The 26,122-nt window shown below is 49.6% G+C and overlaps 2 protein-coding genes and 1 pseudogene across 2 annotated transcripts in view; 1 reads left to right on the top strand and 2 right to left on the bottom strand.

Annotated features, from left to right (window-relative positions):
* Positions 1 to 14,462, bottom strand: part of uox (urate oxidase) — a 47,153-nt gene extending 32,691 nt beyond the window's left edge. Inside the window, exons 1-3 of the mRNA XM_038793665.1 lie at positions 14,310 to 14,462; positions 4,082 to 4,297; positions 1,400 to 1,516 (exon numbers count right to left, since the gene is read on the bottom strand). Coding sequence (XP_038649593.1) covers positions 1,400 to 1,516; positions 4,082 to 4,297; positions 14,310 to 14,342 — 366 coding nt within the window. The 5' untranslated portion in view covers positions 14,343 to 14,462. The remainder of the gene's footprint in view (positions 1 to 1,399; positions 1,517 to 4,081; positions 4,298 to 14,309) is intronic.
* Positions 14,463 to 17,776: 3,314 nt separating this feature from the next.
* On the bottom strand, positions 17,777 to 18,547 carry LOC119964118 (annotated as a pseudogene).
* A 5,713-nt stretch (positions 18,548 to 24,260) lies between these two features.
* The window catches only part of dnase2b (deoxyribonuclease II beta), a 36,647-nt gene continuing 34,785 nt past the window's right edge, over positions 24,261 to 26,122 (top strand). Inside the window, exon 1 of the mRNA XM_038793663.1 lies at positions 24,261 to 24,443. Within this exon, the coding sequence (XP_038649591.1) occupies positions 24,337 to 24,443 (107 nt within the window). The 5' untranslated portion in view covers positions 24,261 to 24,336. The remainder of the gene's footprint in view (positions 24,444 to 26,122) is intronic.

Raw genomic sequence — 26,122 nt, 5'->3', positions numbered from 1 at the left:
CTCCTGCCTGATGGAAGAAATTGGAAGAGTGAGTAAGCCGGGTGGGAGGGATCCTTGATTATGCTGCCCGCTTTCCCCAGGCAGCGGGAGGTGTAGATGGAGTCAATGGATGGGAGGCAGGTTTGTGTAATGGACTCTCTGAAGTTTCTTGCGGTCCTGGGCCGAGCAGTTTCCATACCAGGCTGTGATGCAGCCCGATAGGATGCTTTCTGTGGTGCATCTGTAAAAGTTGGTAGGAGTTAATGTGAACATGCCGAATTTCCTTAGTTTCCTGAGGAATATAGGCGCTGTTGTGCTTTCTTGCTGGTAGCGTCAACGTGGGTGGACCAGGACAGATTTTTGGAGATGTGCACCCCCAGGAAAGGGTGAATGATGACATCTCAGTGTAACACAATCACTAGACGGCAATTCTAAATCACATTATATATATGAGGACTCAAAGGATCTTGGATCTCTTCCAACCAGGAGTGACTAGACAATAGAGTGTTAGGGAGGTAGATCACAGCATTGTTTAGCATGTGTAGTTTAAATTAATTAAACTTTAATATAGATTACTTGTTTACTGGTTATAGTTCTGTAGAGTGTGTGAACTCAATATTTGCTTTCAGTTAAAAACTAGTGGTTTCTTCAGAATCACACCATCAGACCATTCTGGATTACGAAGCAACGAGTAACGATATATTACCAAAGAGTAATGTAACAGAATGGAATGCTGGAATGACCTGGACCTTAGTCTGGGGTGAAGTTGCGTTGTGTGGTATATACACAACGCAACTCCCCTTGGGACTGGGGTGCTTGCATATTTTCTTTGCTTATGGAAGGGTGAGTGTGAAGAATCTGTGCTTGGCTTCTACACGCGTGCAGGTGGGTCTGGTAACGGAGGTTAAGAGGCTGTGGTGGGTTGTTGGTGCCTTTGGTTCTGCCGGAGTTGAGGAAGATGAACCTTGGTGCGCACTCAAACATACCGTGGAAAATGTCTCCTGTTTCTTGTAGTAACTGTGGGCAGAGGTGGCGTGGGAGGATGTGCACCAGTTTACCGTGTTTTCCATGGCCTCGCCCTGTTTCACCCTGGGTCTCTGGTGGGGATGTATCGGTATCTAGGTATGCCTAATGATTGTATTGAGCCAATTGTGATGTTGTTCTCCTTTCTGTCTCTACTCCGTATGCCGAGCCAATTGTTTTTATCCTTGCTTACGGCGATGTATTACTTTGCAATTTTGTAGCGTTATTCTCTAAAATGTAAAACCTTAAGAAGCATACTTTAAGGAAAAGAACGAGAATAGTTTAGTGAGCGAGAAGCAGTAATTTAGAAGGGGTAGAATTGGGCAATCAGTACTCATGGAATTAAAATGCAACAAGATGTCAATTCCTCTCAACAGTATTTTTCTATAATTCTTACTTTCTCCAAACGTTTCCAGGGGACCTCTTCCATGTAGACCATGGCCCGACTAACATGTTGGAAGGAAGTCAGGAAGTGGTCACAGATATCCAGTGCAAACTCTTCAATAGTTCGAATCTGACAAGATATAGCATGTCAATATATCACAGGCTATCATAGAATTTACAGTCAATATATGCTGAGGCAATTTCTAATTTTCTTTACACTTAATTCACAGAATCCATAGAATCCTGCGGTGCAGAAGGAGGCCATGTGACCCATGGAGTCTGCACCGACCGCCCGAAAGAGCACCCTACCTGGGCCCAGTGTCCCGTCCAACCAGCTCTCTCCCCAGTAACTTAACCTGCACAGCCCTGGATATTAAGGGGCAATTTAGCATGGCCTATCCACCTAACATACACATCTTTGGACTGTGCGAGGGAACTGGAGCACCCGGAGGAAACCCACACAGATACGGAGAGAGCGTGCAGTCTCCACACAGTGGGCTGGGCTTTTTGGCCACGCCCACCACTGGTTCACCACAGATGGGATGGGGACCATGTAAAGGTCCGTTGACCTCGGGCACGAATTTCCAGCCGCTGGGCGGGCGCAGCTGAAAAATCCTGCCCGGACAGTCACCCAAGGCCGGAATTGAACCCGGGCTCCTTATGCCGTGAGGAAGCAGTGCCAGTGGGCTGCCTGTACAGAACTTAAACATCCCCTAAAAGAGAGGAGAGCTCTTTGCAACAACTTTCTCGATGAAGAGTTTGCTTGAGTCAAATTTCCTCACAGTTCCAATAAATGGATCACCTCCGAGACTGACAAACCGAGCCTGGTAATAAAGTTCAAGGTAGTGAAAGATGTAGAGGTAGCTTTTATTGCACAAGCAAACTAGAGATTCAGGTCATGGCTGTGAGGTCATGGGTTCAATTCCAGCAGCTGGTAGAATGAAATTTACATTAATTAAAATATTGCCTTGACAGTGAGTACTTAGCATTTTTTGTCATTCAGAAAACATTACTGAGAATTTAATTCCATTCCACAAGCTTCCATGGTGGGGGGATTTGAAGCCCCTGAGGCTATGGACTACCAGCCTGGTGCCATTACCACCATCTTCCCTGCAGTGGTTCGGTCAATCCTTCAGGATTTAAAAAAAAAAATCATTTGTGGGATCTGGGCATCGCTGGTTGGGCCTGCATTTATTGCCCATCTCTAATTGCCCTGACGAGGCCTTTTCAGGGGGCAGTTAAGAGTCAACCACAATGCTGTGGAGTCACATGTAGGCCAGACCGGGTAAGGATGGCAGATTTCCTTCCCCAAAGAGCATTAATGTACCAGATAGGTTTTTATGACAATCGACAATAGTTTCATGGTCACCATTGGACTTTTAGTTCAAGGTTTATTTAAAATTCAAAGTTCAACATCTGCCGTGGTGGGATTCGAACCCAGGTTCCCAGAGCATTTCCCTAGATCTTTGGATTATTAGTCCAGTGGAAATATCACTGCAGCAATGACCTGCCGATTCCAGCAATGGAAGATTTCTGTGCAGGACACAAACCTTCCTGAAGAAGAATCATAGGAACTTCAAAAAGAATGGGCTTATTTCATCATCTCTGAGTTGCAAAATTACTGGGGAGGGAAAAAAGGTCTGGTTGACTGACAGGCGGTTCAGTTGGCCAATAAAAGGGGTTTTGTGTATTCCAAGTGGTGGGGGAGGGGGGGGGGGGGTGTGGGTGGGAGATGGAGCACTGAGAGAATGGACGTATGAGCAGGGAACGCTAGATGAAACAGAGGCCATGCTCAGTGGGAGCAAAGCTGAACAACTCAGAAGGCTGTAGTGAGCCTCATTGGAAGATGAGGTGTTGTCCTTCCAGTCTGCGTAGTGCATTAGTGGAGCATTGCAACAGGCTGAGGGGGGATATGTGGGCATGAGGACATGCTGTGAGGATTGACATGTTGAGTGGCCAATGGCAAGAGTGTGGGGACCTGGGGCAATTGGAAGCAGAAGGTCAACTGATGAGGGGGTAGTGTTCAATTGAATAGAACAATCATAGAACCTTACAGTGCAGAAGGAGGCCATCTCGTCTGCGCCGACCCTTTGAAAGAGCACTGTACCTAGGCCCACACCCGCCCTATCGCCATGACCCCACCTAACCTGCACATTTTGTGACACTAAGGGGCACTTTAGCATGTCTAACCTTCACATCTTCACTGTGGGAGGAAACCGCAGCACCCGGAGGAACCCACCCTGACACGGGGAGACCGTACAAACTCCACACAGTCACCCAAGGCCGAAATTGAACCCGGGTCTCTGCCGCTGTGAGGCAGCAGTGCTAACCACTGTGCCACCATGTCAATAATTGTTCTGTTTTTGATTATGTGAGTCTGGTAACTGATCCGTGCTCACTGTGCATGATTGGTTGAGCCTGGACGTGGCTCAGACCAAGCAAACAAAAATACAGAAGCTAGGAGAAGCTGTGAGCTGAAACATGGTGTACGCAATTCAAAACATTGTATACAACGCTGTGAATAAAGATAGGGCATACTTAGAAACTACTGTCATCTCTACATTGCTGATGAAATTCAAATATCTAAAATGTACAAAAAAACCTCCAGCAATGCTTTCAGTCAGAGTTGAAAGCCCGAATGTATATATGTGCAAGAACAAGCGTGTTACAGTAACTATACCCAAAGTAAACTTACCCCTTTAAGCTTAGCCAAGGCGTGAATGGTATTTTTGATAGTGTCAGTCGGAATGATATCAGAATTGTCCCCGAGCAGGTATTCCTTTAACGTCTTCAGTGTAAGCTGAATATTTGTTTCAATCTCTTTGATGTAATGATGCTTTCCTTCTCTCCTTATGGTTAGAACTTTCACCACATCTTTCCCATATCCGGTGCGGACAAATTCCACATCTCCCTGTGTTACAAAGGAAAACACAATCAGATCAGCAAGGGGGGGGGGTTTATGGTGGTATGTGGAGTTGAGGTTGTAGTCAGATTAGTCGTGAATTTATTAAATAGTGGAGTAGGCTCAGGGGGCCAGTGCTCTACTGCTGCTCCAAATTTGTATGCTCCTTTGTTCAAAGTAAGAACTCTTACAACACCAGGTTAAAGTCCAACAGGTTTGTTTCGAATCACTAGCTTTCGGAGCACTGCTCCTTCCTCAGGTGAATGAAGAGGTAGGTTCCCGAAACATATATATTCTGGAACCCACCTCTTCATTCACCTGAGGAAGGAGCTGCGCTCCGAAAGCTAGTGATTCGATACAAACCTGTTGGAATTTAACCTGGTGTTGTAAGACTTCTTACTGTGCTCACCCCAGTCCAACGCTGGCATCTCCACATCATTTGTTCAAACAGAACATACAAAACATGCTGGAAGTACGCCCGGTATCGTCCGCAAAGGGAAAAAGGCTAGGTTACCAATCCAGCTCTTCTGCTCCTCTGTTGGAACTTTGTCAGGTTATATATTAATGACTTGGACGAGAGAACTGAATCTATGATCTCCAAATTTGCAGATGATACAAAGTTGGGTGGGAGGGTGAGCTGTGAGGAGGATGCAGAGATGCTTCTGCAGGATTTGGACAGGCTGAGTGAGTGGGCACATGCACGGCAGATGCAGTATAATGTGGATAAATGGGAGTTATACACTTCGGTTGCAAACACAGGAAGGCAGATTATTTTTTGAATGGGTGTAAATTGAGACAGGTAGATACTCAGAGAGACCTTTGTCAGCTCGTGCATCAGTCACTGAAAGTAAGGGCGCATGTACAGCAGGCAGTAAAGAAGGCAAATGGTGTATTGACCTTCATAGCGAGAGGATTTGCGTATAGGAATAGCGATGCTTTACTGTAATTGTATAGGGCATTGGTGAGGCCACACCTGGAGTATTGTGGGCAGTTTTGGTGCCCTTATCTGAGGAAGGATGTTCTTGCTATGGAGGGAGTGCAGCGAAGGTTTACCAGGCTGATTCCTGGGATGGCGGGACTGTCATATGAGAAGGGACAGTCAGGATTATATTCATTGGAGTTTAGAAGTGTGAAAGGTGAGCTAAAAGAAGCTTACAAAATTCTAACAGGATTAAACAGGGTAGATTCAGAAAGAGTGTTCCCGATTGTGGGGGAGTCCAGAACCCAGGGGCCATAGTTTGAGGATGAGGCGTAAACCTTGAAGGACGGAGGTGAGGAGAAATTTCTTCACCCAGAGAATGGTGAATCTGTGAAATTCGCTACCACAGAAAGTAGTTGAGGCCAAAACGTTGTGTAATTTCAAGAAGGAATTAGGTCTAATGGGTGCTGGAGCAGACTTGAAGGACCAAATGGCCTCCTTCTGCTTCTATTTTCTATGTTCTACTTTTCTGTGGACGTTACCATCCTATAATACTAACCCGATGTTTCTCTCTGCAGATCTGCCTGACCTGAGCACTGCCAGAATTATATTCTTTCTTGTCCAGATATCAAACGTCAACAATATTTTACTGCTTAATGCATCAATTTTAACGTTGCTTTGTAAGAGTGTTGATAAAACTATCACTCGGAAAGTAAAAGCATTGTAGTGAAAATCTATGAACAATACAGGTTGAGTCCGTAATTAAGAAAGCAAATGTAATGTTGTCATTTATCTCAAGAGGCTTGGAATATAAAAGCAGGGATGTACTTCTGAGGCTTTATAAAGCACTAGTTAGGCCCCATTTAGAATACTGTGAGCAATTTTGGGCCCCATACCTCAGGAAGGACATACTGGCACTGGAGCGGGTCCAGCGGAGATTCACACGGATGATCCCAGGAATGGTAGGCCTAACATACGATGAACGTCTGAGGATCGTGGGATTATATTCATTGGAGTTTAGGAGGTTGAGGGGAGATCTAATAGAAACGTACAAGATAATGAATGGCTTGGATAGGATGGACGTAGGGAAGTTGTTTCCATTAGCAGGGGAGACTAGGACGCGGGGGCACAGCCTTAGAATAAAAGGGAGTTACTTTAGAACAGAGATGAGGAGAAATTTCTTCAGCCAGAGAGTGGTAGGTCTGTGGAATTCATTGCCACAGAGGGCGGTGGAGGCCGGGACATTGAGTGTCTTTAAGACAGAAATTGATAAATTCTTGATTTCTCGAGGAATTAAGGGCTATGGGGAGAGAGCGGGTAAATGGAGTTGAAATCAACCATGATTGAATGGTGGAGTGGACTCGATGGGTCGAATGGCCTTACTTCCGCTCCTATGTCTTATGGTCTTATAAATGCTCACACTTCGGACACTCCATTGAGTAGCTTCACCTAATGGGACCCCACACTGAGAATCTGGGAATGACTAATGCACAACCCCCAAGATAAGTGACGGATGGAGAACCGTGGGATATGATGCTCGGACAAGTAAAAGACATAGGGCGCGATTCTCCGCAAATCCGGCGAGTCGTAAAGGCTGCCGTGAAACTGGCCGTGTTTCACGGCAGCATCCGCGCCCCCTCCCGGGACCCGATTCTCCCCCCCGGGCGGAGCTAGCAGCGGGTCCCCGTGAAGCACGGCATCGCGGCCTTAGCGACCGTCGCTAAGTCCGCGCGCCAAGCGTCACGCCAGCTGACGTGCACAATGACGTCAGCCGTGCATGCGCGGATTGGACGGCTCCAACCCGCGCATGCGCGGGGCTGTCATCTCCCTCGGCCGCCCCGCCGGCTGATCCTGCGGGGCGGCGGAGGGAAGAAAGAGTGCGTCCGTTACGGTGGGCACCAATTGCGGGCCCATGCCCCCCTTGGCACGGCCATGGTACTGCGTGCCAATCAGGGCCCTGGATGCCCAGAACGGGCATGTTGCGGCCGTTTTTACGACGGCAGCAAGCAGGTGTGTTTGTGGCCGTAAAAACGGCCGTAAAGGCCCGGGAACTAGGCCTATTGGCCTGGGGAGAATCGCTGTTCGCCGTAAAAAAACGGCGAGCAGCGATTCGTGTCGTGTGGCGGCCGTGGGGGGGGGGGAGAATAGCGGGAGGGCGGTAAAAATGTCGGGGATGCCCTCCCGCTATTCTCCGACCCGTCGTGGGCAGCGGAGAATTACGCCCATAAAACTTAAGAAATAGGAGCAGGAATAGATTGTACAGCCCATCCAGCCTGCTTTGCCATTTAATACCATCATGGTTGATCTCGGCCTTCAACTCCTCTTTCTTGCCTGTTTGCCGTAACCTATAGTTACCTGAGGGATATAAAATCTGTCTATTCCACCTTTGAATACATTCAGCAATGGAGGATCTACTGGGGTAGAGAATTGAAAAGATTCACACCCCTTTGAGTGAAGAAATTTCAAGAGGCGAGTTTTTTTAGAACCTTAGTTAAGCCACACTTGGGGGAACGAGCTACGGTACCTGCAGCTCAAAAACTTCCTACGAAAGGAGACAAGGACGTACCCACAACCACCACGACAGACACTACTGGAAGACCTACTGGACGCAAGTATCCTAGAGAAAGGGAACTGTAGTGACATGTATGACCGACTGGTAGATAGGGACGACACCGTACTGGACGCAACAAGGAGGAAATGGGAGGACGACCTGGGGATGGAGATCGGGTGGGGACTCTGGAGCGAAGCACTGCATAGGGTCAACTCCACCTCCACGTGCGCAAGGCTCAGCCTGACGCAACTAAAAGTGGTACATAGAGCCCACTTAACAAGAACCCGTATGAGTAGGTTCTTCCCGGAGGTGGAAGACAGATGTGAACGGTGCCAAAGAGGCCCGGCCAACCACGCCCACATGTTCTGGTCTTGCCCCAGACTCGTGGAGTACTGGACAGCCTTCTTCGAGGTAATGTCCAAAGTGGTGGGAGTGAGGGTGGAGCCATGCCCGATAGTGGCGGTCTTCGGGGTTTCAGAACAGCCAGATCTATTCCTGGGGAGGAGGGCAGACGCCCTTGCCTTTGCCTCCCTGATCGCCCGCCGTAGAATCCTGTTTGGCTGGCGGTCAGCAGCACCGCCCAGAGCTGCGGACTGGCTGTCCGACCTCTCGGAATCTCTCCAAATGGAGAAAATCAAATTTGCCATCCGAGGGTCGGACGACGGCTTCCACAGAACGTGGGAGCCATTCATGCAACTGTTCCGGGACCTATTTGTGGCCAATGTACAAGAGGAAGAATAGTCGGGGGAAGGTAGCGGGAGGGGGTGGGGCTACAGGTTCGTTACGGGGGTTCGATGGCTAGCTAAGGCCCAAAACCAAACTAAATAAACATGTTGAGGGGGGGGGGGGGGGGGGGGGGGGGGGGGGGGCGCAGTTACTACTACGAAGATGCTTACCTGTAAATATGTATGTTAATTTTTGCGTGTTTGTTTTTTTTCTTTTTTCTTTCTCCTAACAATTTGTAATTTGTTCAATATAAAATATGAAAACTGAATAAAAACATTTATTAAAAAAAAAAGTTAAGCTACACTTGGAGTATAGTGTTCAATTCTGGTCGCCACACCATCAGAAGGATGTGGAGGCTTTAGAGAGGGTGCAGAAGAGATTTACCAGGATGATGCCTGGTATGGAGGGCATTAGCTATGATGAGAGGTTGAATAAACTCGGTTTGCTCTCACTGGAACGACGGAGGTTGAGGGGCGACCTGATAGAGGTCTAAAGAATTATGGGGGGCATTGACAGAATGGATAGTCAGAGACTTTTTTCCAGGATAGAGAGGTCAATTACTAGGGGGCATAGGATTAAGGTGAGAGGGGCAAGGTTTAGAGGAGATGTACGAGGTAAGTTTTTTACATAGAGGGTCTGGGTGCCTGGAACTCGCTGCCAGAGGAGGTGGTGGAAGCAGGGACGATAGTGGCATTTAAGGGCCATCTTGACAAATACATGAATAGAACAACAAAGAACAAAGAAAATTACAGCACAGGAACAGGCCCTTCGGCCCTCCCAGCCTGCGCCGATCCAGATCCTTTATCTAAACCTGTCTCCTATTTTCCAAGGTCTACTTCCCTCTGTTCCCGCCCATTCATATACCTGTCTAGATGCATCTTAAATGATGCTATCGTGTCCGCCTCTACCACCTCCGCTGGTAAAGCGTTCCAGGCACCCACCACCCTCTGCGTAAAAACTTTCCACGCACATCTCCCTTAAACTTTCCCCCTCTCACTTTGAAATCGTGACCCCTTGTAACTGACACCCCCACTCTTGGGAAAAGCTTGTTGCTATCCACCCTGTCCATACCTCTCATAATTTTGTAGACCTCAATCAGGTCCCCCCTCAACCTCCGTCTTTCCAATGAAAACAGTCCTAATCTACTCAACCTTTCTTCATGGCTAGCACCCTCCATACCAGGCAACATCCTGGTGAACCTCCTCTGCACCCTCCCCAAGGCATCCACATCCTTCTGGTAATGTGGCGGCCAGAACTGCACGCAGTATTCCAAATGTGGCCGAACCAAAGTCCTATACAACTGTAACATGACCTGCCAACTCTTGTACTCAATACCCCGTCCGATGAAGGCAAGCATGCTGTATGCCTTCTTGACCACTCTATCAACCTGCGTTGCCACCTTCAGGGTACAATGGACCTGAACTCCCAGATCTCTCTGTACATCAATTTTCCCCACGACCCTTCCATTGACCATATAGTCCGCTCTTGAATTTAATCTTCCAAAATGCATCACCTTGCATTTGCCTGGATTGAACTCCATCTCCCATTTCTCTGCCCAACTCTCCAATCTATCTATATTTTGTTCTATTATCTGACAGTCCTCCTCGCTAGGTGGGATGGGCATAGAGAGATACGGACCCAGGAAGTGTAGAAGACTTTAGTTTAGATGGGCAGCATGGTTGGCGCAGGCTTGGAGGGCCGAAGGGCCTGTTCCTGTGCTGTACTGTTTTTTGTTCTTTGTTCTTCTTCTCAGTCCTACGTGATCAACGTATCCTCAGGGGGAAACTGTGTCTATCCTGTTAAGCCCCTTTAGAATCTTGTGCATTTCAGTAAGGTTGCATCTCCTTCTGAACTCTAAAGAATATAGACCGTGTCTACTTGGGGCAGCATGGCAGCACAGTGGTTAGCACAGTTGGTCACAGCTCCGGGGTCCCAGGTTCGATTTGCGGCTTGGGTCACTGTCTGTGAGGAGTCTGCACGTTCTCCTCGTGTCTGCGAGAGTTTCCTCGGGGTGCTCCGGTTTCCTCCCACAGTCCAAAGATGTGCAGGTTAGGTGGATTGGCTACGCTAAATTGCCCTTAGTGACCAAAAAATGTTGGTGGAGGTGTGGTGATAGGGTGGAGGTGTGGGATTGGGTAGGGTGCTCTTTCCAAGGGCCAGTGCGGATTCGATGGGCTGAATGGCCTCCTTCTGCACTGTAAATTCTATAAGACTATAAGACTATTCAGTTTCTCGTCAAAGAATAACTCAATGCACAATATATGTTCCAGTGTGCAGAGCTCTATGCTGAGAGCTCTGGTAACTATAGTCTAGAATCATGAAAATGTGCCACTATTGAGGAGAGTAGTGTAGCCCATCCACAAGACCTTGAGATTTGAAACATGATCATCCAATAGTCCAGATCTCATAAACATTATCTGCAAAATATTCATGCATTTCCGCACTGTCTTTGCCCCCGCTCTCTCCAGCAATCGTTTGCTTTACATCTTCATCAGCCTGTAAGTGGTTAAATTCGAGTCCATTCACCCCCATTTACTGTTTGCAGCCGCATTGAGCCACAGGTCAATGTTCGAAGGAGACAAAACTCTGCAACTTCCCCCGGCGCTGAAGGTTATCTGAGTGGCGATAGCACTAATGAACCTCCAAGCTGTGACAGTCACAGAGCTTTGTAACTGAGGTCGGACACCTTCAACATTGAACCTTTAATACAGAATTTTCATAGGATTTACAGTGCAGAAGGAGGCCATTCGGCCCATCGAGTCTACACCGGATCTTGGAAAGAGCACCCTACCCAAGCCCATACCTCCACCCTATCCCCATAACCCAGTAACCCCAACTAACACTAAAGGCAATTTGGACACTTTGGGCAATTTAGCATGGCCAATCCACCTAACCTGCACATCTTTGGACTGTGGGAGGAAACCGGAGCACCCGGAGGAAACCCACGCACACACGGGGAGAACGTGCAGACTCCACACAGACAGTGACCCAAGCTGGGAATCGAACCTGGGACCCTGGAGCTGTGAAGCATTTGTGCTAACCACTATGCTACCGTGCTGCTATCTTGCTTCTTCCCAATAGGACCCTACCCCCGGTTCAGACCAGTATCCACGGACCGGATTCTCCGTCACAATGGCCAATGATCAAGGAGACTGCTGAAAGTGATCAATTTCATCCAGCCATTCAGCACTCGCTGATAAGTGGAAGGAAAGATCAGGGGCTGGATTCTCCGCCACCCAACGCCGAAATAGCGTTCGGTGTCAGGGCGGAGAATCTGTTTTGGCGCCAAAATCGGGAGTGGCGCCAGTTCTTCAATTTGCCGCCCCCCCGAAAATCGGCGTACTCGGGAAGTACGCAATGCTCCATCCCTGAACGGCCGAATTCCTCACGCCGTGAGACTCTGTCCGGGGCCACCGCAGTCAGGGGGAGGGCCGATTGGCGGGCAGGTTGGGGCTTCATTCAGGGCTGGAGGCAACATGTGCGGGCGCTCCGGAGGGCGCTCGAGTGGCCGACGGAGGAGAACTACTTTGCCAGTCCAGGTCCACGGGCTGAGTCTGCCATGGAGCATGGCGTAGCCACTGGAGGCCGCCATGCGCAGGCGCGACCTCGGCCCCGGAAGCCTTTTACCGAGGGCTGTACTCCTCAGAGCACCCAGCAGGGTACCCAAGGATGAAACAGTTCCTGGACTGGACATGCCAGTCATGGGAGAGGACAGAAAACGGGTGCTGGGAGCACCGCTAGAACTGGAAGAGATCATGGTGAGTATTAGATCCGTTCAGGCAGGGAAGGGGCTGGGACCAGACGGGATCCCCGCGGACTTCCACAGAAATTAGCGAAAGCACTTGCGGGAGATGCTCACAGACTCATTGGAGAGGGACACATTGCCACCTACGCTAGCACAGGCCTCAATCTCGCTAAGAAAGACAAAGACCCGACAGAATGCGGTTCATACAGACCCATCTCACAACTAAACGAAGATGCCAAAATATTGACCAAGGTCCTAGCCAAAAAGACTGGAGAATTGTGCACCAGAGGTGATCACAGAGGATCAAACAGGCTTTGTCAAAGGTAGACAGCTAACATTGAATATCTGGGGGGGAGGATTCTCCCCTCTGTCGCCATATTGTCGCTTTTGCTCTGCTCCTGTCTTTTTTTCTTTCCCTATGACCCCCTCCCTTTCCATGCCCCCTGCTCTGTCCACCTTCCCCTTGCCCTTTTTCCCCTTTGCTTCCCCGTCCAAGCTGCTTGTTCCCCCCCCCCCCTCGCCCTACCAGGTGCTGTCCCCCCCTGTTGGGGGTGCGCCGTGGCCTCTATCTGCGGCATGCACCCGGCATCAGCTCTCCCGCTAGTGTGGTGACCCTCTCCCCGGGAATTACTGCCCCATATTCCTCCCGCACGCTTTCTGTGGTTTCTGCCCGTTCTTTACTTGACTTACCCTCCAGGTAAGAGAGAGAGGTCCTTCTCTCTCTATCTCTCTCTCTCTCTCTCTCTCTCTCTCTCTCCCTCTCTCTCTCTCTCCCCCCCCCCCCCCCCCCCCCCCCCCCACCCTGTTAGTTTGCTGCCGTGTTGTCATTCTTTGCTGGGGGCCCTTTACCGCTTCCCCTGTTGTCGCTGCTCTAAGCGGCACTCTGCGCCCAACGTTCCCTGATATGTGACCCAGAGCTTGGCTGGGTACAACATACCAAAGTGTAGGCCGTTCTTGTACAGCGTGGCCCTGTTGAATTCCGCTCTGGGCCAGGTCAGCCTCAGTGTCCTGTACATTCTGATTCTGTGACCTTCCGAACTGCGGTTCTTGGTCAGCCTGGCCCAGCGCAGGATTCTTTCTCGGTCCCGGTACTGGTGCAGTTTGGATATTATGGCCCATGGCTGTTCCCCGGTGTGCCCTGTCTATTTCTGATGGGTTCGGGATTGTCTCCCTTCCAACCAGGTTTCCCAGCATTTGGGCCACGTAATGCGTGGGGTCTCTGCCCTCGGTCCCCTCCGGTAGACCCACAATCCGCAGGTTCTGCCTCCTTGATCGATTCTCTTGGTCCTCGACCTTTCCCCTCAGGTTGCCCCGCGTCGCGACCAGCCTTGCCATCTCCTTTTCCAGTGGCACGATCCGATCACTCTGGTGGGTTTTTCAGGGTCCTTGATGGTGGCTTCTTTTCGGCCCTGCTCAGAGCGATCTGCATTTGCACCAGGGTTTCGCCCACCGTGTCTTTCACTGCGGCCTGTGTGTCTGGTTTAGTCTCCTGCCGGTGCTCCCTCAGTGCTTCTGAGAGGGATCCACCCCCGGGATGTGTTCCCGGTGAGGGCAGGGGGGGTCATGCTTGGCTGTTGTACCCTACTCGCTCCTGAGAGACTTGCGCTCTGCCGTCTCGTGCGCTGATCAGCTCGTCTGACTATCTCCATTCTGATCTCCGTGCGGCCCCTGGAATGGCTTTTTCCCATCATTTTCCTCTCTCTTTCTTCCCCCGTCCTCTTAATATTTGGGGAACAAATCATTGGGTTTTTTGGCATGTTTTTGTCAAGAAGTGAGTCTTTTCCGGATCCGTGGGAGGAGAGCCACCTGACGTGTGACTGCTGAGCCCAATGTCATCACTGGAATTCCGGTCCGGCCAAATGGATCGATGGATCTTTTGAACGGCGCCCCTCATTCGACTGCCCCACCCCCACCCCGCAGATCCACGGAATTCCTCCCAGGGCGGACGATGCAGTGATAACTGCCATTCACCCAGCAAACGATTGCCTTCAAAATCATATTCGAAAATAAGATCACAACTACATTCATTTGGCAAGAAGTATTGAGAAATAAACAACAATGTACATTTTCCATGACTTACCTTTTTATAATCTGCATAGTATGAGTTGGACATTTTCCTTAAATCCAGGCGATGTCCCTGTCCGATGGGATGCAGTGATTGTGGAAAACTTGGCTTCTGTATGTTTTATGGTCACTTTGCCCTTTAGTTAATAATTAACGCTGACGCACAGCTTTCATTCTGAGAAAAGAGTTGGGAAAAAAGGTTGGAATTTTTTGGATCTTACGCTGCTATAATAAAAAAAGCTAAAGGCACAGATTGAGTCCACTAGGCCCATTGTGTTCATGCTGGCCGGGAAAGAGTTATCCCACTTTCTAACTCTTGGTCCACAGCCCTGTATCATAGAACTCTTACAGTGCAGAAGGAGGCCATTCAGCCCATCGAGTCTACACCGTCCCTCTGAAAGAGCACCTAACCTAGCCCGACACTCTGCCCTATCCCCGTAATCCAACCTAATCTTTTGGACACCAAGGGGCAATTTTAGCTTGGGCAGCCCACCTAACCTGCACATCTTTGGACTGCGGGAGGAAACCGGAGCACCCGGAGGAAACCCACGCAGACATGGTGCAAACGTGCAAACTCTACGCAGAGAGTGACCCGAGACCGGAATTGAACCCGGAGCCCTGGAGCTGTGAGGCAGCAGTGCTAACCACTATGCCACTGTGCCATCCAAATCTATTCTCAAAACAGTGAGGGTTTCCAAAAAGTGGCCTGGATTTTCTTCCCTCAAGGCGGGAAGGGGAATTCGGGAATATTCCTGGCTCAGTCCACCTGGCACCTGGAAAACGACAACTCGGTGTAAGAATTCCTCAACTGCGGGTCCCAGACTCATTGGCGAGGGGAACATTGCCACCTACGCTAGCACAGGCCTCAATCTCGCTAATACCGAAGAAAGACAAAGACCCGACAGAATGTGGTTTATGCAGACCCATCTCACAACTAAACGAAAGGCAGGGCGGAGAATCTGCGTTGGCGCACAAAATTGGGAGTGACGCCGGATCTTCAATTCGCCGCCCCCCTGCCTTTTCCCTGCAATCCAGTCGATTCACTTTAGGAAATTGCCAGTTCGATTTTAGCATTTATGAATAAATCTGCCTCTAAAATGCTCTTTGGCAGCGTTCTATCCTCACCACTTGCTGTGTAATAAATATTTTGCTCAATTTACATTTTATTCTTTTTGCCTTTTCTATTTTCGCCAATCACCATAAATCAGTGTTTTTTCACCCTGCGCAGCCTATAGAAACTGGTGAGAGAAAAACCCATTTGACCTTGTCTTTGTTATGTTCTGTGATTTAACCATGGTAATGCTGTACACAGAACATGTAGCTGTTTAACTAGGAAGATGATTTATTAACAGGCATGTAGAAAGACAACTGACGAACTATGATATATGCGATGGCTACTAAAGGAATTCAGTGAATTTTCGTGGAGCTACTCTAAGCGTGACTATCTTCTCGTACGTCTTACCACCGACTGGTGGGTGTCCTGAGTCACGTGATGGATCTCTATTGCCGCCACCTGGTTGGAGGTCGCATTGCTAACTATATACAGTACTGCGCACAGGCATATCACCACATCCCCCTTCCTCTGGAACTGTTAACATTTACATTCAAGTATAACTGTGTCTTACAAAACACGATCAGCATTATAAATTTACACATGTCATATGTACTGGTGCAATGGTACTTCACACAGTGTAATCTGCCTGATGATTTTAAACATGTCCCTGGTGCACAGCCTATTGAACATTCGCGACGACGTCGCCCCGTTGGTCTTCTGAACATTTATCGGGTGCTCGATGTGGCTTTAACTTCCGGAAGACCGGTATTATCAGCTTGATTGACCTTCTGACGCGATGCGTCCGGAAGACCGGTTTTCTTGCTGGTCTTCTCTGTGTGAGCAGCTTTTAAAATTTTCTACCGTGATGCTTCTTCCTGCGTCGTTGTGTGCTTTGCCACATTGCCAATGTCTTCTTCTTCAATACCGCGAGTGCGAGCCGCGGTATCCTCCATTCTCCTTCTCTTCCACTTCCTTTTCATGGGAGGGACCCTCTGACCGCGCTTTTTTGCTTTGGTGGCACCCGTTATGGACTGCGCCATGGGACTAGTTGCTTGTGGGTCACTGGACTGCGCCGTGGGACTTGTTGCTTGTGGGTCGCTGGACTGCGCCATGGGACTAGTTGCTTGTGGGTCGCTGGACTGCACCATGGGACTAGTTGCTTGTGGGTCGCTGGACTGCGCCATGGGACTAGTTGCTTGTGGGGTCGCTGGACTGCGCCATGGGACTAGTTGCTTGTGGGTCGCTGGACTGCGCCATGGAACTAGTTGCTTGTGGGGTCGCTGGACTGCGCCATGGGACTAGTTGCTTGTGGGTCGCTGGACTGCGCCATGGGACTAGTTGCTTGTGGGGTCGCTGGACTGCGCCATGGGACTAGTTGCTTGTGGGTCGTCTGCTGTGCAGGCTGATCCTGGCTCTCCCGCCACCATAGCTGCTTTCGGAGGCTTAGTTGGACTGATGAGTTTTGGTCGATCTGTGGTTGTGTCCGCCCGCTGAACTGCCTGCCCCACACCTGGTGAAACGTCCAGTGTCAGCATGCTTTTGGATAATTGTGCGGTTGCAGTCAAGTGTGCAACTTCAGGAGTAGTCTGCCTAGCCTCACTCTCTGGTGTCTGGATCAACGTTCCCAACGTTGGGTGCTGCTCCTTCATTTTGTGTTTGAGCCCCAACTTGATGTGACGATCTATGGGCCGTCTTTTGCTGAAGAGCCGATTGGTGGCTCATCCTCATCAGATAGGTGCGGCACCGTTGGACAGTGGTTAGCACTGCTACTTCACAGCGCCAGGGACCCAGGTTCAATCCCGGCCTCGGGTGACTGTCTGTGCGGAGTCTGCACATTCTCCCCGTGTCTACATGGGTTTCCTCCGGGTGCTCCGGTTTCCTCCCACAGTCGAAAAATGTGCAGGTTAGGTGGATTGGCCGTGCTAACTTGCCCCTTAGTGTCCAAAAGGTTAGGTGGGGTTACTGGGTTATGGGGATGAGGTGGAGGCATGGGCTTAAGTAAGTGCTCTTTCCAAGGGGCAGTGCAGAATCGATGGGCCGAATGGCCACCTTCTGCACTGTAAATTCTATGATTCTATGATAGCATGATATATGTGTCATCTTTCATTGCAGAACTGCACACAGATGCATCCAACTGCTCTTCGAGCACGTCTTTTGGTGGAGTGGCCTCGAGTATTGGGGTGTCTGCTACCAGAACCATTTCGTCAGCCTGAGATGATTCATTGCCCAGCCCTGGAGCCGGTTTCTCCAGAATGGGGATTATTTCTTCAGTTACCAGTCTGGTCGCAGTGGAGTTCTTCTCATCTGATGTGTCTGCTACTGCGATCTCACTTTCAGCCTCTGCATACGCCATCTCGGAGCTCTCACACTCATCGCTGTGCTGCGCAGACTGCGCGTCCCTGTGATCACCTCGACATTCCCACCAAACCAGCTGAACAGCGTTTTCATAATCATCCTCATCCTACTCAGCACCTGAGTCTCCACTTTCCTCATCGTACTCATGGCCTTCGTAATTATCATCGTAGTACTCATCTTCGGAGTCATTATCATCTGCAATGGCTTCTCCTGTAAGGTACGACATCGCACGTGGAATTACGTGTACACGCAAGAGGCGACCCATTTCAAAGTCAGTGGCGAGTCTTGCTGTGGAACTTTCACTAACACTCCATTCTCTGAAACTTCAGGAGGACTGAAGAAATTGAAGAAAGTGTCATTTGGTACAGTTTTGTAACTGCTTTATGAGTACCCCGACCCTAATGCTTCTGCTTCGTTTTAATGGTTTTCAGTGTGACATTTTTTCCTTTCTTCCAGTCGATCTGGCACCCTGTGCATCCCGAGATTTCTGGTTCATCAAAGATTAAAAAGTCGAACTCGTCAGTCTGCGATTCTATCTGATATGCTTTCATGACTACCTCATTTGTGAAATACTCATTTGGCTCAAACGTAAACTCCAGCGTGAAGCTCATTGGCTGCCCACATTCTGAACATTTAACATTCAAATCTTGTAGATGCTTTAAGATAGGCTCACAATGCTCCTGAATCACACCACTGAGCAAATTCACATTCTTGAAGACTGTTAAACAGAATTCTGGAATTCCCTTCGGCTCTTCCATCTCTTCCTCCGGTTTGGCGTCCTCCACTTTAACCTTTCCTTGTATCTCATTGGATAACTGTGCCATTATATCTTGTTGCCAGTCACAATAGCAAAGAGCAAAGAAAAATACAGCATAGGAACAGGCACTTTGGCCCTCCAAGCCCGTGCCGACCATGCTTCCTGTCTAACCTTAAACCTTCTACACTTCCGGGGTCCGTATCCCTCTATTCCCATCCTATTCATGTATTTGTCAAGATGCCCCTTAAACGTCACTATCGTCCCTGCTTCCACCACCTCCTCCGGCAGCGAGTTCCAGACACCCACTACCCTCTGTGTAAAAAACTTGCCTCGTACATCTCCTCTAAACCTTGCCCCTCGCACCTTAAACCTATGCCCCCTAGTAATTGACCCCTCTACCATGGGAAAAAGCCTCTGACTATCCACTCTGTCTATGCCCCTCATAATTTTGTAGACTTCTATCAGGTCGCCCCTCAACCTCCGTCGTTCCAGTGAGAACAAACCGAGTTTATTCAACCGCTCCTCATAGCTAATGCCCTCCATACCAGGGAACATCCTGATAAACCTCTTCTGCACCCTCTCTAAAGCCTCCATTTCCTTCTGGTGGTGTGGCAACCAGAATTGAACACTGTACTCCAAGTGTGGCCGAATTAACATTCAGCATTTCCAAGCTTTACAGCTCCAAAAAGAGTGTCAATTACTAAATGAGGATCCTCTGTTGCAGCACTGTCTGGGATGTACAGCCGCTCAACTAGGTTCAGGGACTCACACGCATCCGCTCCTGTGTTGCGTGTCCACAATTGAAAACGGCACGATGTGACTTCTGTTGTTACCGATGCTTCGAGTTCACATACACCCAGCATCGCAATCTCCTTCTTATTGTAGTCTTTCAGCCGTCTCATTTGACTGATGACTTTCGGTTTAACCCGCAGCCCGTGCAAATCGGACAGACTGAGGAGGTTGGACCTCGCTCCTGTGTCGAGCTTGCATTTGATCAATGTGTCGTTCAGCATCACTGGAATTGTCCATCTGTCTTCGATGGTATCAGCTTCACCAACACTGTTGTCACAAGTGGTCAGTAAGACTTCTTCACTTTTCATAGTCGGACTCATCCGAAATCCGATCAATGAAAAACTGCTCTTCAAGGGATATCTCCTCAACCGCATTGACAGACCCTGTTTGGTCCACTGTAGCACGCAAAAAACATTGCTTCTGAGTGGGTGGGGATGACGATGTCATCTGTGCACTGAAGTTTTACAAGTAATCTCAGTATCGTTTTCTTCTTGGATCTCGACTTGTTGAGGTTGAAACGTTTTCCGTCTATCCTGTAGACGATGTCCACTCCGCTGTGCGGTTTGCTCGGACAAGGTGAAGGATGGTGGCGATGAGTGGTTTGGAGTGGATTGGATTTGTTTATTGTCACGTGTACTGAGGTACAGTGAAAAGTATTTTTCTGTGCGCAGGTCAACAGATCATTAAGTACATGGAAAGAAAAGGGAATAAAAGAAAATACATAATAGGGCAACACAAGGTACACAATGTAACTACATAAACACCGGCATCGGATAAAGCATACAGGGCGTAGTGTTAATGAGGTCAGTCCATAAGATGGTCGTTTAGGAGTCTGGTAACAGCGGGGAAGAAGCTGTTTTTGAGTCTGTTTGTGCGTGTTCTCAGACTTCTGTATCTCCTGCCCGATGGAAGAAGTTGGAAGAGTGAGTAAGCCGGGTGGGAGGGGTCTTTGATTATGCTGCCCGCTTTCCCCAGGCAGCGGGAGGTGTAGATGGAGTCAATGGATGGGAGGCAGGTTTGTGTGATGGACTGGGCGGTATTCACGACTCTCTGAAGTTTCTTGCGGTCTTGGGCCGAGCAGTTGCCATACCAGGCTGTGATGCAGCCAGATAGGATGCTTTCTATGGTGCACCTATAAAAGTTGGAGAGAGTCAGTGTGGACATGCCGAATTTCCTTAATTCCCTGAGGAAGTATAGGTGCTGTTGTGCTTTCTTGGTGGTAGCGTCGACGTGGGTGGACCAGGGCAGAGTGTTGGAGATGTGCACCCCTAGGAATTTGAAGCTGTCGACCATCTCCACCTCGGCCCCGTTGATGCTGACGGGGGGGGGGGGGGGGGGGGGGGGTGTGCAGTACTTTGCTTCCTGAAGTCAATAACCAGCTCTTTAGTTTTGCTGGCATTCAGGGAGAGATTATAGGTTACTTTGCAATAAAAATAAGTTTCTTTACACCTCTCGTTTTGGACTTCTCTGCGGCTACTAATCAGAGGTTTCTGAATCTTTGGAGTTCTGTACCCCAAGTGAATTGTCGATTCTCGGTCACTGAGAACAATCAAGACTGTGAGTGATTCAGTTTTGATCGGTTTAGGATCAGCCATGATATTCAACGGAGGAGATGGTTTGAAAAGCCGCAAGGCCAAAAGCTGCCCTTTTGTTTAATACCGTTAAGTCGCTACCATGGGGACATGGAGGAAATCCCCAGAGCGTGCCTTTTATGTTCTGATGAAAGCTAGATGACGAACAACACACTTTATCACTTTATTTATTTTGGCCAAAATCTGTAATTGTGGTGCAAATATTAACAATTATAAACTTGAAGTGTAAATGTAAAAAGAATGCCTAATTATATACGTGACTCAGCTCAACTTTAATCTGCCTTTGCCCGGAACGATTGATTCTTTTGCTTTCTTTTACCAGGTAAACATTGCTGAGGTCAGTGAGATTTTCAGGTACTCAGCAACACAGATTGGGAAAAGGTTAAGAAGGACAAACATCTATTCTAAATCCAGGAGCAACATTGCTGCCTCAAGGCGCTGAGAACCCGGGTTCGAATTGCTGTCCGTGTGGAGTTTGCACATTCTCCCCGTGTCTGCATGAGTTTCACCCCCCACAACCCGAAAAGATGTGCAGGGAAGGTGGACTGGCCGCGCCAAATTTCCCCTTCATTGGGAAAAAAAGAATTGGGGACTTTAAATGTAACAAAATAATAATAATAAATAAATGAAGGCAGGAGCAAAACCGGGATTACAACTTCTCAATTCTGGCGAATCCGGGATTTTGGGTTTTCTTCACTCCCACCTGCACAGTCCACTTTGCCTCCTTTCCTGAAGATGGTGGCGATGACGGCATCGCTGAGGTCGGCGGGAATTTCTCCCTGTCCCAGATTTTCAGCAACAGCTGATGGAGATGGCGGGTGATCTCTTCATCTCGGAGTTGGAAAATCTCCGTTGGATTCCCATCCACTCCTGCGGATTTCCCTTTCTCCATGTGTTTAATGGAGGCTTTGACTTCGCCCACACTTGGTGGGAGTCCCAAGATCACCTTTGATGAGGAGTTGGGGGATTTCCTAACATACATCCTCGTGTATATATCTATATATATATATATATATATATATCTCACCGTTCAGGAGTTCTTTGAAATGTTCTCTCCATTGAAGGCCGATGCTTCCCTCTCTGTCATGAGGGTCTGGCAACATTTAGTGTTGATAGGAAATTATGTTAACGGGCGTCATTCAACCAGAATAAAATCTATGTCCAGTTTTAAAGCGGGATATTTCTCAGCGGCTGCAGTGCTAAGACACACTCCGCGAAATGCTGATTTCCTGGCCTCGGGTGTTTCTCCCCGTCGAGTCCACATTTAGACATTTCCTGCTGGCGATCTGGAGGCTCCTCGCACATCGGGCACCATTTTGCCTGGCTGCCCTGATTTACCCCCCGCCCCGCCCTCCCCCCCCCCCCCCCCCCCCCCCCCCCCCCCGCCCTCCCACTTTCAGCCCTCCACCCTGTTTTAATAATCTTTATAATTAATCTTTATTAGTACCACAAGTAGGCTTACATTAACACTGCAACGAGGTTACTGTGAAAATCCCCCTAGTCGCCACATCCCGGCGCCTGTTCGGGTACACAGAGGGAGAATTCAGAATGTCCAATTCACCTAACAAGCACATCTTTCAGGACTTGTGGGGGGAAACCGGAACACCCGGAGGAAACGCACGCAGACACGGGGAGAACTTGCAGACTCCGCATAGACAGTGACCCAAGTCGGGAATCGAACTTGGGAGCTGTGAAGCAACAGTGCTAACCACTGTGCTACCATGTTTTAGACCCCTACGTCTTAACCCTAACATCAGGGAGGTCCCCGGGACATTCCCTCACCCCCCTCACCTGCCCCTCAATCTGGTAAGGTCCCCCCCCAGCCAGATCCCTGGCACTGCCACCCTGGTGCCATGGCTGTGCCCCTGCCAGCTTGGCAGTGCCATCCTGGTACCCTGGCCGTGCCATGGTGGTACTGCCAGGGTGCAAGGCCGGCTGTGCCATGGGCCTAGGTGCCAGAGGGAGTGCCAGGGTGCCACCCTGCCCTGTCCCTGACTCCCCAGTGGTCTCTACTAGCCTGGGAGGACCCCCCCCCCCCCCCAGGTACCATTACAAATGGTCTACGTCTGTGTAAAGCAGTTCTATACAGCACTCTGGCGAGGTCTCCCAGGTGCAGCTCTTAGGTTTCAACAGCCAGACACCAAGTTGGGGGGGCGACGAAGCCATTAAATCACGCCCACGATTTTAAGTCTGTTTGAGCTTTACCAGCACTTTTGTTTTGTCCACAGCGTTGTGGTTGACTCATAACTTCCCTCAGTTATGAAAGATGGCATCTCAGACAGTACAGCACTCCCTCAGTACTGCCCTGTAGAGTCAACCTGGATAATGATGGTTGGTGGATAAGTATGAGCCAAGTTATCAGGTGGAACTCCCCAAGTCTTCTTTAAAATGGTACCAGAAAGGCAGATTGGGCCTCAGTTTAATGTCTGGTGCTGTCCACACCTCAAGAAAGAATAAAGATTGGGGGCTGTTTTCTGAGACTAAGTGCTGATGACAGCGGAGCATGTGTGAACTTCCACGACAGATGAATTGGCGTGAAACCCTCATCGCTTCTGGTACCGGTGAGGGACTCCAGCACCGAGTGAAACTCCCCCGTGCATCGCGCCAAAACCGGCCAGAAAATGGCCGGGTCTCGGGTCACACATGCACAGGACTGACGACCTGCACTGGTCGTGCCGTAACACACGGCGCTGGCTGTGCATGAACCCAATCTGCAAACCGCGACCCCACAGCCCACCCCCTCGCCACCCCCACCAGCACCCCCCAGTCTAGCAGATGGTCCCCCCTGACCAGCGGCATGGATCCCGGCCGAGTGCGGCGGCGCAGGACACTGTCCGCAGGCACGCCGGGTTCCCGAACGCTCGGGACCACATGTGACCCGCGCCGTCAGGACTTCGGCCCATCGGGGCGTAGCATCGCGAGTGGGCCGGCCGATGACGTGCCAACGCTGTTGAAACGGCACGCATAACGATGACGCCGGTTTGGAAGGGCGGACCGGCGTCAAACCGACGCCGGCCCCGATTCCTGCGTCGGAATCCACTCTCCGGCTGATCGCCGATGACGATTTCGGCGTCGGGGTTACAGAGAATCCAGCCCTGGGTCTCTGTAGCATTGGTGTGTGCAGGGCACAAGAGGGGCTCACTGACACTGCTTATTGGCTCTTTGATTTTCACTGCCAATCCTTTGAGTGATTCCAGCATTTTCAGATTCTTTCTCTCAGGCCTGGGACACACTGAAGTTGAGGTTTGGCCAGCGGGTTAATGACAGGTCGTTTATTCTGCTGATGGTTTTATCACTTGACAGGGGAACAACTCCCCACGGCCTGAGGAGAAGGAAAAGAGGTCCCTCCAAGTTTTGATGACTGATTTATCGCAATACCACTTCTGCTTTCTCTGTGACAAACAGCAGATCATGTTCAGGTGGGGCAGCTTCCTCATCAGCAGTTGACAAGGTCGCTCTTTGTGTTTTAGTTTGTTACGGAGCTGCTCCCGCTATGCAGGCACGGTACCTCTGTGTCCTCTTCTTCCTCTTGACCTTTCACACCAGTTCCAGTGTTTCTGAAATCTCCTGCAGAGATGAGGCTGGACAAGCAGTGGATTGGTGAGTACGGCAGCCACACAGCCAACGGGAGGGGGTCTTGAAGCTGAGTGAATCTGGGAAGGGATTTGCATTAATATAGTGCCTTCCACTAAAACAGGACATGCTAAAGTTGCTGGGGCAGCCAAAGAAGTGTCTCTCGCTGTCTGAATGTTCGATTCCTGACAACCAATTTGTACACAGGAATACCTCACAGACAACAATAGAGGATAGATTTTTAAAAAATCTTTTTATTGGCATGTCCAAAATTATATACAGTGCCGTTTGTTTTCTTTCATTGTACAATACAAGAATATAAAAAGGCTTCTCCTTAGGTTTCTCTATTTGCAGTCTGTTGCCATCTGCCCGCTCCCCCCCCCCCCCCCCCCCCCCCCCCTCCCCCCCAGGTGCAATAGAGGATAGACGACCAAATATTCTGCTTTACCATTGCTGGGTGAGGGATAAATATTGGCCAGGACTCAGGGGACAACTCCCAAGCTCTTCTTCCCTGTAACGCTGTGGGACCTTGTATATTTAGGCAGCATGGTAGCATTGTGGGTAGCACAATTGCTTCACAGCTCCAGGGCCCCGGGTTCAATTCCGGCTTGGGTCACTGTCTGTGCGGAGTCTGCACATCCTCCCCGTGTGTGCGTGGGTTTCCTCCGGGTGCTCCGGTTACCTCCCACAGCCCAAAGATGTGCAGGTTAGGTGGATTGGCCATGATAAATTGCCCTTAGTGTCCAAAATTGCCCTTAGTGTTGGGTGGGGTTACTGGGTTATGGGGATAGGGTGGAGGTGTTGACCTCAGGTAGGGTGCTCTTTCCAAGAGCCGGTGCAGTCTCGATGGGCCGAATGGCCTCCTTCTGCACTGTAAATTCTATGATAATCTATGAAATCCACCATCTCAGACTTAATATTTCACCCAAAAGATGGCAGCTTCCAAAGTGCAGCACTCGCTCAGCGGCTGGAGCATCAGCCTCGATAACGTCGTTTGAGGGATTAATGTTGGCCAGGTTACAAGGTGGAACTCCCCGAGTCTTCGATAAAATGCTGTTGGTATTAAAAGATATGTCATGCTAATTCGTTGGCTAAACTTAGGCAAAGGAAGAGTAACTCTCTCTGCACCTATCTGTGCTGCCACAGCTCAATGTTAAAACTGAATGTGTGAAGTAGAAAGTATTCTAATCTCCAATTCTGATATTCCTTGCTGTAAAGCCGTCAAAACATTTGACACCCACCAAAATCGGCATGAATGGATATTTAATGGATAGTTTTTGTGAATGATGGTGGTACATTGAGCATATAGCGTCATCTTCTTCATGAAATGTTTCACTTCAAGGACGGCACGGTGGCAGAGTGGTTAGCACTGCTGCCTCGCAGCACCAGGGGCATGGGTTCAATTCCGGCCCAGGGTCACTGCCCGTGTGGAGTTTGCACGTCCCCCCCCCCCCCCCCCCCGTGACTGCGTGGGTATCCTCCGGGTGCTCCTATTTCCTCTCAGTCCAAAGATGTGCAGGTTAGGTGGGGTCCAGGGTTGCGGGGATGGGGTGGCAGAGTGGGCCTGGGTAGGGTGCTCTCTCGGACGGTCGGTTCGGCAGACCCGATGGGCCGAATGGCCTCCTTCTGCCCTGTAGGGATTCTATAACTCAGTTATTTCCTGTGCTGTTGGTCACAAGGTGCAAGATCAAGTGAAAATGAAATGA

Source organism: Scyliorhinus canicula, chromosome 4 (genome assembly GCF_902713615.1).
Source record: "Scyliorhinus canicula chromosome 4, sScyCan1.1, whole genome shotgun sequence".
NCBI lineage: Eukaryota > Metazoa > Chordata > Chondrichthyes > Carcharhiniformes > Scyliorhinidae > Scyliorhinus > Scyliorhinus canicula.
The sequence above is the reverse complement of the archived record's forward strand: the minus strand, read 5'-3'. Positions and strand labels throughout refer to the sequence as shown.